Raw genomic sequence first — 19259 nt, forward strand, 5'->3', positions numbered from 1 at the left:
AACAATTGATGTAAATTTAAACAGTTTTTCTTGATTATCTCGTGACATTTGGTAAAATCAATCTTCTCGCACACAAATTTTCCTGATGAATTACGCAGTGATTCCGGATACTCCTACCTCCATGCTTCGGCTCCACCTCTGGATATACCAATAACCTTCTTCTAAAATTGAAAAATATTCTAACACATATATCGTTCAGAAATTTGCGGCTTGTGGTTCCTTGCATTGGAATCGGTGAACATAACTCTTTGGTAATATTAAATTTGGTGACAATACCACGTACAATTACAGCCAGTTGTGCTTTATCGCTAATATCGCAACTCTCATCAACTGCCAAAGAACAGTATTCGAATTTTGCAATACATTCACGTAGCGTTGTTGCTATGTTCTCGGACAAGTCTTCGATTCTTCTTGCAATGGTGAATCTTGAGAAACTAATGTTTGAAATAATATTTATTTTATTAGGAAATGCAATTTCTGCAATAACAGTCAGACATTCTTTTATCAACTCTCCATCCGCAGAGTTTTTCATTTTTTTGCCAGTATTTGACTGACAACAAAATTAGATTTTACTGACGTATTTGATAAAGAAACTTGGTTTTAAAAAATAGCCTGCAGTTCACCCAATTTTTTCTCCATTTCATTAAACGTATCTATCTGCAGTTACCCCATTATATTGTTGTTTAGTGTTTTGTATAGTAATGCCTTTTTATATTATATTCTTTAACAAAAGTGAAAAAATAATCATATTTCGACTTTTCTTGCAAATGCCTCTCAACCGTAATATTCTTCTAAAACTTAATTTCGAATGAAAAAACACTAAATATTACTTGTTGGCAATACTATCGCACTCACGCCTTTCAAAAAACACAAGAATTGCTAAAATTTCTAGTTAACAGCTTACCGGTCTGATTAATTGTGTGGCATAATGAAACACAAACAGGCGCGTCGCGTTCGTATTGTCTGTAGCCGACAAGTGAGTAAATCGTAACAACAAATTATTCATTAAGGGCGAAACATTTTTGAAGTTTGATTGTTTTGTCATGTCTTGTTGGATGTTATTTCTTATTAAACGATTTATTTCTTATAAATACTATATTTAACAGTTAGCTTAATGTCCAAGTTTGCAAATATTTTTTGTTACGTAACTAGTAAATAACCAAATTACAAAAAAGCGAATACGATTATAGTCAGAACCAATTTAAAATTTATGCAAGACATAAAATAGAATTTGGTAAAAACGCATTTACCCAGTGGGATGGCAGAACATCATATCCCCAGGGGATAAAAAGGATTTGTTCGTTGTCAATAAGTTTTTTGTCCTAAAATTTATTTTACCTTTATGCTATGTATGCATAATTATATTTATAAGTTGTGTCTTTTGAATAAATAATTCTTATTAAATTCCACTTTTAGGAAAAAAATTGTATCCTATAACAGCATAACAACAGTAAGAAGTGCTCTACCTAACTATAATTAAGTTAAAATTTCAATACTCACTTTACAGGTTGCCTATTGAGACTAAAAAACTTCTATAAAAAGTGAATAATCGGAAACATCAAATGGGGTGTGTAAACCACTAGTGGTGGAAAACTCACCACATACTCGGTTGCATTTTTAGGTCCATTTTTTGCACAGTTATCACAAACTGCACCCTGAAAGGTGCAGGTATATTCATGAAACCTTCCATCACGTACATTGAATGCAGCCCACTTTTGATTTCGTGGTGTAATAACAGTCACCAGAAGCTTCATCGGACGATTCCGATTTTCCGAATCTGATGACGGCTCTGAAGTTTAACTAACTCTATTAGCTCTTTTTTTGACTTTGCTATTTTAAATGCTCAAAAAAGTCCTTTTGGAAAATAACTTTTGAACGCCTGTGTGAGGTTATCGGTATGCAGTATGAAGGTTTTTTTCTTGAAAATATGATCTACTTTCTGTTTCTGTTTGAAATTTTAGAAAAACATTCAAAAACTATTAACGTTTGAACTGGTGCACTCTAGCAGGGGCCGTAAAAACCGGTGCGTGGCAGAAATGTTTTTTCTGAATAAGCAAGGTTTCCTTTCCTTAAAGGAGATATAATGTGCTGAATCAGTCAGATATTTCCCTTCCCCTCCTAACAGTGATGAGCCAAAAATATGCGGAATTTTAGAAGGATTATAGTGCTCGTATTATAAAAATTCAATTATAAAAATTTTTACTGCCAATCTCTACAATTCCTGTTTTCGGAGATACAGCCGTCTATTTTGCTTATATGCCTAAGCTGTACCGAAATTGAGCAGAACTGGACAAAATTTACCACTTTAATAATGTACACTTTTCTGAAATAGCAAATAATAAACTGAATTTCATGTTTCAACCTTCGTTTATACCTAATAGAAGCTTTTAAATTTAACGCGACTTTCATGAATTACAGAAGGTTCAGCCAGCCCGAAAGCTTGCCAACCAGAACACGATGGAATGATTCATATGCTAGTAATTATAACGAGACGGCTAAATCTTTCGTGTATGCCATACTCTGCGGCATATTCACATGATGCGTAAAATTTGAAAACGTTATACGGAGCCTGAACCTAACTCTATGTTTCGTTAAGCTTGCGTTTTGTGTCGATGGATTTGATATGGTTCGTGTTGTTTCAGTGTGGAAATTAATCAAATTAAAGAGGTTATTGTTGTATCTTCTTTTCTATTCAAGGTGTTCAGTAATTCAATGACAAAATCTTAACCCCCTCATTCGACATTTTGTTGGTTCGGATCGTGACTGTTGGATCTAGAAAGTGTTATACCCACTTTAATTAATTACCACGTAATAAGAAGGAAGGAAGTGCCAAAAACAAAAGTTGCCTGTTTAATTTTAAAAGACCGGTGTTTCCGATTCGCAAAGAATATTACTTATAAACATCGACAGTTTCATCAGTTATGTCTCTAATCAGATGCAATGTTTCACGATAGGTAGTAGCTCGTTCCTTCACATTGTGTATAATGATGAGACCAAGTAACTATATCTAAAATAAAGTTCAGTATTCAGACAATGTTCGAAAATTGTGCGTAGTCCAGAACATTTTTAATATGGGCCGCTAAGAGTACAGCTAGAATTCCTTTATTCATGGTGGAGATTTTCAAAGTACCAGTCTTACATAGTCACACATTCGTGAACTTTAATTAGAAATATTTTAAGCTTTTCGGGTTTTCCGATGATTAAAGTGTTTACACTGAAATACGTCCATCTTTTACTACTCTACTTTGTTAACTGTAAATTGGCCTGATGGCAAAAGTCCCAGAAACAAAAACAACTTTTTACAACTATTCCCACAAAAAAACACCTTCGCATCTCAGAGACGCAAAGAGAAAATATTCAAAATCGTTACTGATAGCAAATGTGTTTTATAACCTGCTTGAAAACGACAATAGAATAGATAAAAATTTAAAAAATGTAGTCTGTGACACACATGGGTTCTTTGTTGGTTTTTTCGAGTAATATTATTTGATTTGTTTGCTTTATAATATACTTTTATAATTCTAATTTTTCAAAATACTTATTACATATTAGTGTTTTTTCTGACGCAACTTTTCTTTTTAATATCGGTATTAGTGAATAAATATTTTCTCTATTCTGGCTCTGCGAAATCAACTTGCTACTGCCCAATTTCTTTTCCGTTCTTTTCGGCTAGAAGAGATGTATTGTTCAGCCCTTTATCGTTCTTATAATTAATAATTGCAACATGAAGCACTCTCTTGTGAAATTTGAACCAGGTTTTTGATATTTTTTTTGTTGTGTTTGTACTCCTGTCCCTAACATATGTTCACAGTTTCAGCCAGTTTGCACGTTTACTTTATTTGTGAGACATCGTTGCTTGTGTCTAACTTTTTGGCCAAAAACAAAACCACCATCATGCGTCAGCCACCATATTTATCGGATATCATCCCCTGTGACTTTTTCCTGTTTCCAAAACTCAAGAAACCCATAAAAGGAAGGAGGTTTGAAACGATTGGGGAGATAAAGAAAGCATCGCTGAAAAAACTCAAGACTCTAACAGAAAGTACGTACCGGAATTGCTGAGAGGATTAGAAGAAACGTTGGCACAAGTGTATATCGGTGGTGGGGGGATTACTTTGAGGGGGGCAACATTAATTTTGATAAATAAATACATATTTTTTGATAAAACTTAAAAGCCACCTTACTTTTTGAATACATCTCGTAGTAATTATATTGATAGTAATACATAAATATCTTATACAAACGGTGTTGTTGTGTTGTGGTGTTTTTAAGATTTTTCCTCGTATATTCTGCCGTTTTTGTTGTTAGTGGTTGTGTAGCATAATGTTTCATATCTCATACAGGGTGGTTCACTACTGCAGGATTCTCTCATATATAGTCATAATAGTTTATTTTATAGAAAGAAATAGAAATACAACATTTGTTTAATTGAATAAGCGAAAAAAGTTGGCAACATACAGGGTATCCGCATAAGTATCTTTACTTTCTTACTTACTTATGCTTGGTTCGGTAAGATATCCCTATACTTAATATCAATAACAAGGTTAGTTTCTCAGATATCTTGATTAATTTAGAAATTTAAAAAATGGTAAACGGAAACACAAGAATCGTCCTTTAGAAATGTTTTTTTTTTATACATCCTTCATCGTGTTATGCATAATTTAATTCTATATCTATTCTATCTATATTCCCTATGCCTATTTTCAATGGTTTCTTTCTTTCTTGTTAATTTCGCACTAGCAGCCTGTATATTGCGTGTTGCATTTAAAAAAATGAAGTTTTCCAACCTTGAAAGTGATATAATTATTTTGTGTTTTGTTTGGACTAATAGTCAAAAATGGTTATACCCTGTTTCTTTATGTCAAAGTGTTGAACCTATGATTGTCAAGGGTCTTTGTGACTTAGTGTTTAAAATTACATTTTTAGTTACTTTCACTTGTTGGCAAAGTTCGTTCTTCAGAAAGGCTAGTGTTTGTGAATTTATTGCTGCGGAAATGGTTATTAAAATTGCGAATTTCTAAAAATGAGAAAATTATTATTCTCAATGTGCTCCTTGTAACCACGACTCAGCTGATTTGGACTTAGAAAAATCGTTAAAATGACTTGTGTACAAAGATAAACGAGGCGGCATCCAGTCACCCAAGAGAAGTTTAGGAAGCAAAGAAACGTTAATAAATGCGGATGAAAAGTCTGGCATCGGCAGAATAATATATACGTTTTACAAGAAATACATACCTTGGACAAGGTGATGTCTGAAATGAAAAAAGATGATTTCATTCTACCCATGGGTAAGAAGAAATTGTGAAAAATTTTGAAGGAAATACATCTGACCACTGGGGACATGATTAGAATTTATAAGTAAAGTTAGTTGCATTGTAAATAGCAGATTTTTTTTAAACAATAATGTTTATTTCAATTTATCTTTTTTCATATTATAATCATATATAATTATTATTATATTTATTATATAGTATACAAATTAGTGTGACCCTAATTTAGGAATGGTTCGGGTGTGACCCTAATTTAGGAATGGTAATATAAATAACAAATAATAGTACAGAATAATAATACAGAATTTATCGGAAACTATCAAAAAGGCGCATTGGTCAAAATTATGTTTCATCTGTAAAAATTCTTAAAATAATCAAGATTTAAGAAATTATTCAGATTAAGTATAAGAAACTACCATGATAATTGCCCAGAAATTCGGCAAAAGTTAATTCTAGGGTTATACTAAAACTGTAAAGGCTGCGTAAGTGCTTTTATAATAATAACAAACAATTCCTATTGTTCAAGGACGGAATATATGTTCGTGTTTAATAATTGCAAATTATACCTTTACGGAATGCTGAATTGAGCTGGGCCCAAAGGGGTGAAAATGTAAACACATAATTAAATTCACCAATCAATAACTCATTAAAAAAGTAATGCCATAGTTTGCTTCAATTAGCGGTGAAATAGAATGGAACGTCTAGCCCACATTATTTATTAATCGCAATAATGGAAGTGACCTTGAATTGCAAATGCACAATTTTATGTTTTCGCTCGCTCAATGTATTTAGATTCGAAGCCCGACTCAAAATACAAAATTTAAGGGAACAAGAAAGGAGTGTTATTTAGGAAGTTTAATATCAAATTTGCAGGATTAATTGAATTACGGTGTAATTTCAGAATAGGACAGCACGTGGCGATTGCTATGATTACCATTATAATTATAATTGACACGATTTTTTAAGAAAGGTGCTAGTTTTATTCTCATTTAAGTGCGTTATCTAAAACTTCTGAAACATTTATTTTTGGGATTTGTCAATTAGTGTCGTCAGCATAATATAGGGCCAAGAATACTCCCCCGAGCTACGTCAGTTTTATTTTCTTTTGTTTCAGATTTCATACGATCATCATCACTCATGTTGCTGTCGGTCAGATAGGCAAGGTCTAATTCGGTCGTAGGCATTTCCTTTTATTCCGCACACGTAAAGTTTATCAAGCAATACCTCTACAGTTGTATGTTTTACTTAAATCAAAAAACCCAAAACTATATTCTTAGTTTCCAAGCGATCCGATTTTGGGACAAGGCTGGGGCTGGGGCTTTTGAGTTATTTTTAATTATTATTTTATTGAAATGAGGTTTTAGATACATTATATTCACAAGGGGAACAAATTTTTTGACTAATTAGATTTGGCATTATGTTTAAGGATTAAGCATATGTGGGGATATATACGCAACCAATTATTGCATTGATCTATACCAGTTACTTTAAGTAATTGGCTTGTAGATTTATATCTTCTTCATCAGTCTGAAAAATATTCTCCCAAGAAACCCTATGAAACTAAACGTTTTTCTCTTCTACAAAAAAATTTTTAAAATATATTTTTGTAAAGATAATTAAATAATATGCCTTTTGGAACTAATTTTAACTAGCCAAATTTACTGTCTTGTCCAAAAAAACGAAAAATCTTCATACTATATATATTTTCTAAATTCGTGACAGCTTTCAATTTCTGTGATTATTAATTAAAATCAAATGCTATAGTTAGTAATCTCCAATAACTTGTTCTTTACTTAATAAGTGTGTAACATCTGGAAGTGACGGATTATTAACGAACAAACTTGTTATTAGCCAATTATTTCTAGAAAGTATATCAAAAATAAGTCCATTAATAAATATTTGTAAAATATCTTTGGTTAATTTTGCATTGTAACCGTTATTATACCCTTTCTTATATAGCTCTGGGCGTATTCAAAATATTATTAATAAGTTTTTGCCAACCCTTTGGAAAATTACTTTGTTCTTTTGTAACCCGGGTAGAAAGCTTCATTGGGTTAATATTTGGTGACTGAGGAGGGGTAAGCAGTTGTTGCCAATCTATTCACATATCAGTATAGCTGATCATTATTCTGTTACAACATGGTAACGAGTCTCTAGAACTAATTTTAGAATACAAGACATGAATTGTTATCTCGGAATATTTACGTAAACACGGTGATCCGTTTTACCATCTACAGGATGTTTCAGAAAACAGGCACCAACTCTTGGTTCTGCAAAAAAGGGCACGAGTTAATATAACCTTAGGCCCGGAAAGGTTTCGTATCCGATTTTAAACATTAAAAAAAAAACGGTCTTTTTACAATTTTTACAATGTGTTATAGTGTATATTTTACTATAACGTTTAGAGGATAGCACTGAACTTCACAATTTTAATATAGCTAAAGCAAAATTATCCCTTTGTGATTATAGTATAACATGTATATATATATATATATATATATATATATATATATATATATATATATATATATATATATATGTATACCTTTTGAAAATTGCACAACGGAAGAAAGCAGAAAGAAAGCTACAAATTTTATTAAATATTAGTTATATGATTGTGTTGCAATTTTGAAATAAAGATTAATATTTTTCGCAAAGTTTGGCAACATGTAAATGAGACTGGACTAACGCGTAACCTGCCTGTGAATAGGTACATTTTACTATAACGTTTAGAGGATAACACTGAACTTCACAATTGTAATATAGCTAAAGCAAAATTATCCCTTTGTCATTATACTATAATGATGACACTTTGGGTGATTGATCATAGGCATTCGAATATCCTATTTAAAGGACAATTTATACCTGAAAATCAAGATTGACTTAATGTATGGTTGATAAGTCTGTCAGATTAAATGCAAAAGCTGAAATAATAGTCAGAATTCAGGTTTAACAATTCGCATTGTAGAAATATTCGAATCACATTTAATGCTTTCTTATTTTGTCTATCGGCATGGATAAGAAAACCCTGAGTTACACAAATATGCCAAGAGCTTTAAACCGTAAGACTTGCGCTGAAAAGAAAATTGCAGAACGTTTTAGTCACGTTTGGATGAACGCACAACCGTTTAATGTAGACCAATGATTTTGTGATTAACGAATAGTAAAAAAATGTACGCCAATAAAAGCCCAATTTTTTTTAGTGAAAAAATAAAAATTATAAAAAGTTGACAAAGCTTATTTTAATGAACATTTATTATATTGACCGTTTAATACCGCAATCAACTGAATTCTAGAAAATTAACACCCAAAGAAAATGATGAAAATGAGCACCACCAGCTTCATTGCAGGCATGTAGCCTACAACATGAGGATTTTCGCAGAGTCCGTTTTTTTTTTTTTTTAATAAACTGGAACGCAAATTTAACAAATATTTTGTAAAATAAAATCTTAATGATAAAATTTATAATAGATGTCAGTGGTTTATTCTAACTTTATTAATACAATTATTTATGGAATAGGCGAAGAAGCCTATAGAAATAAATTCCGATGAATAACCTAAAAAGTTGCATTCTTTATTGTCCTTATCAGTTCGCGTTCTATGCTTGTATTGTTGAGTTTAAAATTTATCAACAAAAGTGAATCCGATCAAGGTTGTTGAAAAATATGTGCTTGTGGAAACAGGTATACCACAAGTTCAAGTGGCATTTCGCTTTGGTGGCTATTCGATTCAACAAATTCATTGCATTCCAGTAGGATTTGTTTCGTCGATACCACTACCGTATTAGTCAAGATACAGTACGGAGGAGGTTAGCAGAAAACCATATCACTCCTTATAGGGCCGCAACTGGTACCCTATTAATCACAGACCATCAAAGGCAACGGCCATAATTTGCCCGGGCACACCAAAATTGGGGAAACCGTGAACGCAGGAATTTCTGATAAGGGACGGATTTTGCCTTTTCAGCGATAATCAGAAAAGTGAGTATAGACGCAAGGCGGCTCTATTATGGTATGGGGTGGCATTAGTGAGGAGACTCCCAAGGATTTCCTTCTGGTTCAGGGAGATGGTTTAATATCTGACCGACAATAATAGACTTGTCATTTGGCCCATTATTGGGGAGGAAATGTTATTGTCGTACGATAATGCACGCTTGCACGTAGTGCAAAATTACCCCCCGGAAGTGGAAATTGAAACTTTAGCTTGGCTAGAGCGAAGCCCCGATCAGAAATCCATTGAACACTTATGAGACAACAACTTTAGAGCCTCCACATAGAAACCTAAATGAACTGTCATTGAATCTAGCACAATTATGAGATCAAATTGAACAACACGAAATCAGATATTTTCAAGTATGCAAAGAAGGTGTGAAGCAGTAATCTGGGTAAAAGATGGGAATACACGATATTAAATTTAAGTTTGTAAACAATGAAAAATATAATTTTTGTGATGTCTTTAGTACACCCTTGTAACCTTACTTAAAATGTTCAAAATAATAATTGTTTGGTATTTTTATTTGTGATAACCGCCATTTGAGTCACGTTTTGGAACGAGCGGAACACAGCTAGTGATTAATAAACGAGTTACTTAAAAAGTTTGCATACTACTTCTACTTTTTCTGGAACCATTAGTTTTGGTGTAAATTTGTGCTCAATGACACGAATACATTCACTGAGTGACGTGTGACATGACCGTCAAAATTGACGAACATCAGATTGCCCCCAAACCTGGAAATGTCCGAAATGGCTCGCAGCCGTATTTAGGTTGATGCATGTTTTTTGATACACCCCGTATAAGGCATAATAACAAGCTATTCCGCCTACCTAAACACTTATTAATGCTTTATTAAAATATTATGTCATTGCAACCTGGGACATTTAAGTTACTGACTGAAGCGCTGTTTCTAAGGTGCCAATGAAATTGTCCGCACAAGAATAAAATTCCTGAAAACGTGTAGTTCCAACTCTTTTTAATATGAATGTATATCACAAAGGGAAAAAGCTCATTATTTTGCTGAGAAACGATAAAGTGGACTGGGAAAGACCACAAGTTTAATACGACGCGCGTGCAAAAGCACTCTCTGCATAAAAATCTATTATGTAACTTTATTGCTTTGCAAAATGTTCCAGTTGGTCGTCTTTCGCGGTAACTTTTATAGAACTCGACAGTTTGTCTTAAATTCACGTTTAAACGACCATTTTATATTAAACACTTCGCTTTGTAGTGGATAAATTCTTCCAAAGAATTCAGAACGCTAATAATTATATTCCACGGAGTTAAACACTGCGCTCTCCTTTAAATGATTGATGCATGAATTATTATGGTAGCTATAAATGGCGCTTGCCATTCTACAGAAACTAGAAAAAAATAATTATTTATATTATTAGTGCGCTATGAGATTTATTACAGTTAAGAGAACGACTATTGACACGACCAGGTCATGCTGGTTCACTATAGGATGTTGGGCAAAAATATCATGTTACCGTGAGAATGTTAATGTAACGTCCCGCGTGTAGACTTTTAATTTCATTTTTAAATATATCAATTACAAAAAAAAACTTTAGACGATATTTCACATAACCTTAAATAAATGTATATAAAGAATGAATAAACTTGTTCTCAACACTGTTTTGATCATATTAAACAAAAATAACTTTCTTTCTAGGTGCGCATCTTCTGGATTGTTTCTGCGCTCAGTGTTGACTGTGTATCGCTGACGTTTCGCCAAACATGCTGCTGGCTTCTTCAGAGCGCTGTGTGAAACTGATGTGATAATTGATCCGCAACTAGCTTAAACCTGTATCGCGGTTTATATTATTGTGGTGTTTGATTATTTCGATAGACTGGTCTTCCTGAATAAAATCTAGTGTCCTGTTTCGTGGCGAGGTTAAGAAATGACTGATACGTTATTTGTCGAAGTCTGACTGACCCCAGGTGTTCTTTTAGAAAAATATTTTTTTATTACCATTCGACTTTCATCAAAAACGTCATTACAAATGGGTATCATTGTGTTTATAGTTCTAGTTGTTTTTATTCAAAATTGTAAAATAATGTTTCCATCATAGAAAAGAAATAGATGTTTATGTTAAATTGTAGAAGAACAAATTTATTGTAGTTTACACTACAATCGTTGGTTGCTCAGGTCGCAAGAAATGAAAATTAAAACTTTCTTTTTTTAAAGTGTACACTTTGAAAAGCATAGCTGACGAACCATAGTTGAAATTGTCCAGAACGCTGTGTCCTCAATTTTTCCACAAAAGTCAAAGGAAAAATACGAGAACGTTCATGGTCGTTTTACGACTTAGTGTCACGGAGAGAGATCAAACACTGTTTATGGGAAAGGTATTTCTTGCATATTTTGAAAGGAACCAACCTGTGTGACGAATAATATAGATATTATCAAGTTGTTCAAAAATAATTAAGTAAAAATGAGCAGGGTCTTTAAAAAAGAAGCAATTGTTCATTTTTTAGTAATAGCGAATGACAAGAAATTTATGCTAACTGACGTAAGCTATTCGAAATTTTATTAAGGGAATTTTAAAAAATGGGCACATTAAAATTTCTGGTGTTTGCAGAAAGCAAGAGTCAACAAAACTAAGTGAAAAGAAAATAAAATGTCATAGATGAGGACAGCACATACCACATTCAAATATAGAATACCAAAACCAAGACTTCCAGGTAGAATTCTCCAAACGGTATACTGTTTTTACAACCTTTTATGTTTTTGCCTGCGGAATGAGTTTAAGACCCGCCTGTTGTAAAGCAGAAGGCACCATTCTTTTTAGCACGTGTACCACAAGCCAGTGCCGTATTTAAGATATTGTAGCAGACAAGAACTGTGGCGTGCGGACTTATACACACTTGTATTTCAAGAGTGGGAAATTTTCTTTGAATAAACTGTTATAATAATTAATATTGGTGTGCTTTTTATAATTTTTTCTAAAACAGTCCCTACTTAGCTAGGTAGCTCGAAAGCTTAAACTAATTTACAATTTAAGGGTTCAACGTAATGCCTCTAAAATATTTTCCTAGGAAAGCAATACACTTATGCAGATAATTGATTTATCATGGTTGATATAATTGGTTGGTTTGTGGGGGTTAGTGCAATCGGAGTATACTGTCAATTTCATGAAACAGTATTTTCTTCGCAGTCGAAGCTTTGGAGTTATTCCTATTCTGTCTTGTGTTTGTAATTCGTAATTACCAACTTACTGTTATTCAATTGCTTTTCAGTATGCCATTTTTATTGAGGTACCATATACATTTTATTACATTTTTTTGTATTTTGGTAGTCACTTGCGATGTCCAGCGGGGAAGAATTTGAGATTGTGGTCGACGACGTAATAATCGTTGATGATGAACATCCGTCAAATTCAAATGAACAAAGTCTTGAAATCATTTTTCGGTTGCTGTCAAAATTATAACTTTAGACTTCTGTTTCGGAAATCGACATCTGGGGAGGGCGGAGCTATAAAATTAACTTCCGAGATGACTAAAACACAGTATACCCACAGTATGTGACATATTTGTCTGGTGTCCAAGAAAAAAAAAGGCGGAAAGATCGTGGGGTCCCAAAAAGTCTACTTGACATGCACCATACCGGAATGGTGAGACGGTATGGTGTATGATGCGTATTAGAAGAATATTGTTTTAACAACTAAAACTTTACACGAAGAGTTGAGTAGTGTCTTGAACATTTACTGTTGCCACGAGACTTTTCGTGTACGAAGAATAAATTTTTATTACAAATCCATCAATAAGAGACAAGTTTTTGTATGCACGAACTACTGAAGTATGGATCTGGAACGTCATTGCGAAATTGTAAATCAATTTATTGAGGGGTATGGTCTGTTTATAGATATACGAAAGTGATCAATTGCTTTTGAATGGGATTATCCAAGGGTGGTCATTAACATACAATGCAACAAGACTGTTGCCTAAAGTTTCGGATTTAAAATTCAGGTAAAATTGTGGTCCGTAATAGAAAATAATTTTATACCTACCTGTGTTTAATATTCTTTGGTTTGGTATACTACTTAGTTTAAGTTTATTAGTAATCATTCTTATTTCGTGTGTAATACAGCGTATGTTGAATCGTGTGCGAATTATGCAAAATGTGTGCGAGTCTAGTGTATGTCAGGAGATGCTCCCGCCCAAATATAGAAAACACTATTCTATTGAGACTAAGGAAGTTATAAACAATGTTTATTTGACTCTCATTGAACGTGGTGCCAGCAAGCAAGCATCTTTAGAAGAAACGGCCACATTGACGAAAATTCCAACATCAACTGTATGGAAAATTGTGAATAATCCCATTTCAGCGAGGAAAAAAAGAAGCGATGCCGACATTTTCTCGAGTGTAGTTATACGAGGAACAAAGCGTGCCTACATTAAATATCCTAATTAGGAGGCTTGAAAAAATGAAACCTGTGTTAAATGTGGCAGAACTGCCTTATGGAAGTGTATTCAATACATGGGTTTTAGATTTAAAAAAATTGACAAAAGGCAAGTTTTAATGGAATCTTTTAGAATTCGGAAATGGTGACTGGAATATCTAGAAAAAATTAGGATTTACAGAGAACATCAAAGGCCAATTATTTACTTGGATGAAACCCGGAAAAGGGTTTGGTGGACTCAACTGATAAGTGTAAAACAAACGCGCCATCAAAAAGAGGTAAAAGAATAACTATTTTGCATGCTGGCGCTAAAGATGGTTGGATTCCAAATGGACTTTCTCTGTCTGCGAAAAATATTAAAGATTCTTTTCTGGATTACCATGAAGACACCACGGCTGATTTATTTGAAAGTTGGTTTAAAAACAAACTAGTTCCAAACATTCCTCCTAATAGCGTCATTGTAATGGACAATGCAAGTTATCACAGTAGACAGTTGATTAAAAGCCCTTAATCATGTGACACAAAAGCAGCAACTACATGTATAATAACGACATTTATTTTGACGAAGAATATACCAAAAAGCAATTAATTGAGGTTCTACAAAGCTTGAACCTACAAAAGAAATAGGTCTGTGATAATTATGCAAGAAATCTAGGGCATAAAGTTTTAAGGCTTCCACCTTACCACTGCATATTTAATCCCATTGAACATGTTTTGCTCCAAATGAAATCTGCCATTCGTCGGAACAATGTTTTTCCCCGTGTTAACTCCAATGTCTTCAAACTTATAGAAACCGAAGTTTTTAACAACCTTCCACAAAGCTGGGCAAATTCTGTTAAACATATAGAAAAAGCAGCACAATCGTATATCCATATTGCAAATAATATAGAACGAATAATAATTAAAACAGCGGATGATAGCGATAGTGATACTGATTTTCGATGTGAATAATTTTAAGTAATTTAAGTAGGTAATAAAAATAATTTGTAATTTTATTTTAGATTTAAACATAAATACATACATAAATAAATAAATATTGTTTAATATCTTTCCTAACAAAACCCCAAATAATTAAATTCTAAGCAAAGTACGGACCTGTTTGGCCATATTTCATTCGTACAGCTTGCCCGGATCTTTCCTTAATTCGTATCAGTTAGTCACTTTCTTATATCTATGAACAGACTTTACAAAAAGAAACCCAAACCCTGCGGTTAGACCTTCATAAAGATTTACCAAAGTTAAATACCGGATGTTGCTTTCACCATTCATGTCCATGTCCATTCTGGTGGATATAGGAACGGAACTCCTTTTCATTATATCATTAGTGCGATAGTTCGGTTTATTACATAACTCAAACAGGTTAAAATGCCGTACATAATTAGCTGCTATAGTATGGGAAGTTGAAAAAAATTATTTCCGTAAGTTCCGACTCACCTTCTGTCGTGATTACTCTAGAACGTACTAAGTCAGCCTTATTCGCAACTAATATAACAGCCTTTGTTCCAATGGTGTCGAGAGTCCACAAGTTCTGCAGTATTTTCTCTGCACAATCGAAGCTGGAGCGATCAGAACAGCTGTACACCACGCAGTACGCGTGAGGGTCGGTATACTTTCCTATGAGGGAGTCGGGCTGGAACACAAGGGATTTTTTATATTTATTTTATTCTAGAAGCTTTCCGGGCTTAAAGCACGCATTTTTTAAATCAAATTTCGATCCGCAATATATATTTTTTAGATTGCTTTGCCTTCATTTTTATATAACTTTTTTGCTTTTTATTTTATACTTAGCAACGAACAAGCCATAACACTCAAATTTTAGATGTCATCAAAATAGTCGTTAATTTGTCACAGGCAATTTATATTAGCTGTGATAAATTACTTCGTTAAAAATTGAGTGGAGATAAATTTGATTGTTATCGTTCATTCTAAGACAACGTTCCTAAATAAAAATGATTGATACATTAACTTTCGCTTTAGCCTGTAATTTTGATATGAGAAACTGTCTCTAGAAAAACACACTAGAACTTTGATTTTTTAACGCAATATAGGTAAATGTTAAAATAATGACAAAAACTAATTTTTATGTCGATTCTCGCTAAAGAAAAGGTAGAAAGGAAACATTCAATTTATTTTAATTGTAAAAATTTAAAATTCCACTCTAAAACAGGAATCATAGTTAATTATGCGGCATTTCCCGGAATCACTTAAATTATTACCAAATAAAACTCGCAAAAGATAATGACAAGTATAACATTTTTTTGACATTTGGATGGACAAAGAACAGATGAAGAAAATAACGAAAGATGTTGTTTACGTGTATTATATACTCATTAGAAATAGAGATAGCATTTTGATTTGCCGGGTTTCAGCCAGTGAAATGAAATCAAAATCTTTTTAAATATGATATCACTAAATTTATAAGCAGGTTCAGTTTCTACATATAAGGGTAAGTGCAGGTACCAATTAAAAAAGAGAACAAAACGGCAAGAAGCAGAAGTTTATCAAAGTGTTCCGTACTATATTTTCCTCTGCGACCAGGCACACAATTCATTATTACATTTTAATAAAGCATCTTCAAATAATACAACGACAGAGAAAATATTCTTGCAGTCCTTGTGCAATGGATCACAGGTTTTTTTTAATTGCAATAGAATTAACCAAGAAATTCAATTATCCCACCTTTTAGACCTTTTAGACAGAAGAACCCAATAGCCATTTCAAATTTGTCCAATTATTAACCGTAAGTTGTGGTAAAAAATTTTGCCCCTTACATTTCGACGAGATATCTTGTAGACCTTGCAGATAAAAATTAAAATAAATCTCTATCTTTAAAAGCTCTAAAATGACAAACCTATATGGACGACATCATAAGAAGTGCAAATAATTTCGATAATTTCGATCAGCGATTTTGAATTCAAAACGTACTCCAAATAAAGTTTTAGAAATTTCTTTGAATCCAAATATACAATCTCATATATTGAATGAATGATACAAGTTCATACAAAATATCCATGATTTATTTAGCCTAAAAATTCATAGATGTTTAACAAATGAGAACAAGATTAAAAAAATTCAAATTCACAGTTTTGCCTACGGGAGCCTCAGGGCACAGGGTTGAGGCTGCACAGTGCAATTTAATATGAGTTAAATCTCGCGTCTCCCCTTTACAAACTGTAAGCCTACCTAGGTTAGAGTTATGCGCATGTGTGCTATTATCTCAATTGATCGAGTTACCAAAATATATGAAAATTTGTACACAATAGACTCGGTTAATTTATGGACAGATTCTCAAAATTCCTTAGCCTGACTACGCTCTCACCTTAACAAATGTAATATTTTTGTACCAAACCGGATATCAATTAATCTAGAGCAAACTTCTAGTTCTATATGGAGATATGTTCAATCACAAAATAATCCACCAGACTATGTTTCCAGAGGACTCAGTCCTAATGAATTCATTAGAATCCACTGCTTGGTTCAACGGTCCCGAATATTTACACAATTTCGATTTAGATTTAAACACACTCAACTGTACCCCAAGTTTAACGAACCTTCCAGAACAGAAGAAAGCAACTTTAGCTACTACAGTTTTACAAAATGATTACTTTTCCGACATTTTTTTGTTTGAGATATATTCACAATAAATTTTCCAAGAGTAAAATCACCACACCCTAAAGAAAAATGTTCAAAACAACAACAATTTGTTCATTGACAATTCAAGCGTTTTACGCGTGGGTGGAAGTCGATCTAATGCAGAAGTCCCATTCACAAAAACATCCAATCCTATTTGAAACTTCACAATGCAGGTCCCTAAATAATGTTAACTATTAATTATCTATTAACGATTCAAAGCAAAAGGAACAGAATAAATGATGGCAGACTTGCCAAAAGACAGAGTCCATCCTTTCCTAAAAACGGGAATTGATTTCACTGGTCCATATCTGATCAAAAGCTCGCACTTACGTTGCGCCCCGATAATCAAAGCTTATATCGCAATATTGGTGTGTATGGTCACCGGATGTGTGCATATTGAATTAGTTTCCAGTTTATCCACTGATTCATTTTTTTTAACTTTAAAACGATTTATTGCTAGACGTGACAACCCCGCAATTATCTATTCTGATAATGCAACAAACTTGCTAGGCTCTAGCAATTAATTGAATGAACTTTATGATTTTTTTAGAAATAAATACAATTCGCAAGAGGTCCAAAAATTTTTATGCGAAAATGACACCGAGTGTTTGTGAAGCCGCTATAAAAAGTACCAAGAATAGTGGACAACACTCCATTAGCTTTTGAAGAACTTCACAGTATTGTAGCAACAGTAGGAAGCATTTTAAATTTTAGACCACTAATCGCATTATCAAACAACCCTACCGATTTAAACTCTTTAACGCCGGATCATTTTTTGATAGGTGACAGCTTTTCAACATATCCCGATAAAAAGTTGTTAGTGGTAAAAAAAATCGTCTTTTTGTCTATCAAAAATGCATCAAATTTAGACAACAATTTTTAAAAAGATAGTCGATTAAGTACTTAAATAGGTTACAACAAAGACCAAAAAGGTTCATGCCTTCTTAGAATTTTAAAATAAATCAAGTTGTACTTCTTAAGGATGCCAACACTTTGCCTTTAAATTGGCCTCTTGTAGGAATTACCGAAGTCATTACCGGTCCTGGTGGGAAAGCCGAACTGTCAAATTACGTATCAATCACAAAATATATATCCTACCTGATGAGGACAACATGCATGATTGTGACAATAAACACTAATTTTGTGTGAAAACGTATTGTATTAGGTATAAATTTAGGAACACAATGTGTATTTTCATGGTTGTTGAGTCAAGAAAATATTGAAGTTTTCCTGTCAAAAACCTCCAAGGGGGAGTTATGTTTGAAAAACAATAAAGAACGCCACAACCCTTAAAAAAAATGGGTATCTGTAAACAAATTACGTTAGCCAGGTCCAGACCCACCATCACCACAGAGACAGCCCCGCTTCCGGCCCCTATGACCTCGCCGTAAAAATCAGTACTTGTCTGGATTCCACACGAGTGTGCAGTGTGCAACGGCAAAAGTCACAATAATTACGTTGTCGGTCATAAGTTTGACCCAAAAGTTTTCAGATACTCTCCTGTAAATTGCAGTTAGTTATCGTTTAAGTAATTTTTTACGAATCTAGAAGTTTAACGTTTAACACCCCGTATCTACATTTATAAGGGGTGTTTTTTTTCGATGTATAGAACTTTAAGATGCAATACAACAACGATGGACTATTGGATTGACATGAATTTTATTTGTCCGAAAGATAATCTTGTGGCATTATATTTTAAATATGATTTCTGGTATATGACTGCCACGGCTGGTGCGGATGTCCAATTTTCGATGACTTTTTCCAACATTTGTGGTCGTATATCGACAATAACACGGCGAATGTTGTCTTCCAAATGGTCAAGCATTTGTGGCTTATCCGCATAGACCAATGACTTTACATAGCCCCACAGAAGGTAGTCTAGCGGTGTTAAATCACAATATCTTGGAGGCCAATTCACAGGTCCAAAACGTGAAATTAGGCGGTCACCAAACGTGTCTTT

At 33.4% G+C, this 19259-nt stretch overlaps 1 protein-coding gene across 3 annotated transcripts in view; it reads right to left on the reverse strand.

The window, feature by feature from the left end:
• LOC132695749 (uncharacterized) overlaps positions 1-19259 on the reverse strand; it is a 257921-nt gene that overhangs the window by 54526 nt on the left and 184136 nt on the right. For 2 of the 3 annotated variants that reach the window (XM_060660205.1, XM_060660212.1), the window contains exon 10: positions 15101-15296. The exons of the other annotated variant lie outside the window; for it this stretch is intronic. In XM_060660205.1, coding sequence (XP_060516188.1) covers positions 15101-15296 — 196 coding nt within the window. The remainder of the gene's footprint in view (positions 1-15100; positions 15297-19259) is intronic. 3 annotated transcript variants of the gene reach the window in all.

The sequence above is a fragment of the Cylas formicarius genome, unplaced genomic scaffold (genome assembly GCF_029955315.1).
Source record: "Cylas formicarius isolate icCylForm1 unplaced genomic scaffold, icCylForm1.1 PGA_scaffold_10__41_contigs__length_53128322, whole genome shotgun sequence".
NCBI lineage: Eukaryota > Metazoa > Arthropoda > Insecta > Coleoptera > Brentidae > Cylas > Cylas formicarius.